This window comes from Elephantulus edwardii, unplaced genomic scaffold (genome assembly GCF_000299155.1).
Source record: "Elephantulus edwardii isolate Elephantulus edwardi_28Jun2011 unplaced genomic scaffold, EleEdw1.0 scaffold00217, whole genome shotgun sequence".
Taxonomy (NCBI): Eukaryota; Metazoa; Chordata; class Mammalia; order Macroscelidea; family Macroscelididae; genus Elephantulus; species Elephantulus edwardii.
Genome location: NW_006399967.1, coordinates 4,161,369 through 4,162,263, shown reverse-complemented (window position 1 = coordinate 4,162,263; position 895 = coordinate 4,161,369). Strand labels below are relative to the sequence as shown.

Genomic DNA, 895 nt, shown 5'->3' with positions numbered 1-895 from the left:
CGCCCCGAGCCCGCCGCCAGCCAGGCGCAGTCGGCCCAGGCGCGGCCGCAGCGCGAAGCCAGACTTTTGGCTGTATGCCCACAAGCAAGATGGAACCCTGTAGGTTTCGTGCCCGACTCCAAAATGGCGAACCACCTCCCCTTTGCCCTCACGCCCCTGGTGAGCGGTTCCTGCCCATATGCAAGATGGCGGCAGCCTACGGGAAGCACGCTTCCCGCCGCGGCTCGCCACGTACCCACTCTCAAGATGGCTTCCACCTCAAAGCCTCAACCCACAGGGCTCGTCATTGGCCCAGGAGGCGTCACGTGGGCACACATTCTCCTCCCCCTCCTTCGACTCCGTAGCTTATTTCCTCTTTGATCGCTGACGGATGTCCGTTCCCGCTAATAGACGCCTGTTGTTTGCCTTGGCTCCGCCGCCAGGGCCATTCTGACCAATAGAAAACGCAGGTAGAGCCTCCCAACGCTCTCCCCGCCTCCGGATCGCGGCCAGAGCCAATAGGCAGCCCGCGCGGGGACGTGTTCGAGCGTCTCCGCCATTTTGTGAGTCTATATTTCGGAGCCGTTGAGTCGGTTCCTGCTATTCCGGCGCCTCCACTCCGTCTCCTTCGGGTCTCCTGTGTGTGCAATGGACGGGTAAGTCGCTCCTCTCTCGCCGCACACAGCCTCGCTCAGGCCTCGGCCGTACCCCCGCCACTGCCGAGCCGGCTCCGGGCCGGTCTCCCGCGCGCGGCGCCCGTCTCAACCTGCCAGCCGGGCCGGGGTCTCGGTCCCCTCCCCCGCCGGCCGGGCGCGGGATCGGGGCCGCTACGAGCCGGGACGACGGAGGGAGGGCGCCGGGCCACTAGGCCAGATCCCCTTCCCACCGCGCTCGCCCCTTCCCCGCGGCCCTGGCC

The 895-nt window shown here is 67.3% G+C and overlaps 1 protein-coding gene across 1 annotated transcript in view; it reads left to right on the top strand.

Annotated features, from left to right (window-relative positions):
- Positions 1-582: 582 nt before the first annotated feature.
- Positions 583-895, top strand: part of PTBP1 (polypyrimidine tract binding protein 1) — a gene marked incomplete at its 3' end in the record, with an annotated part of 7,238 nt that continues 6,925 nt past the window's right edge. Inside the window, exon 1 of the mRNA XM_006898018.1 lies at positions 583-635. Within this exon, the coding sequence (XP_006898080.1) occupies positions 628-635 (8 nt within the window). The remainder of the gene's footprint in view (positions 636-895) is intronic.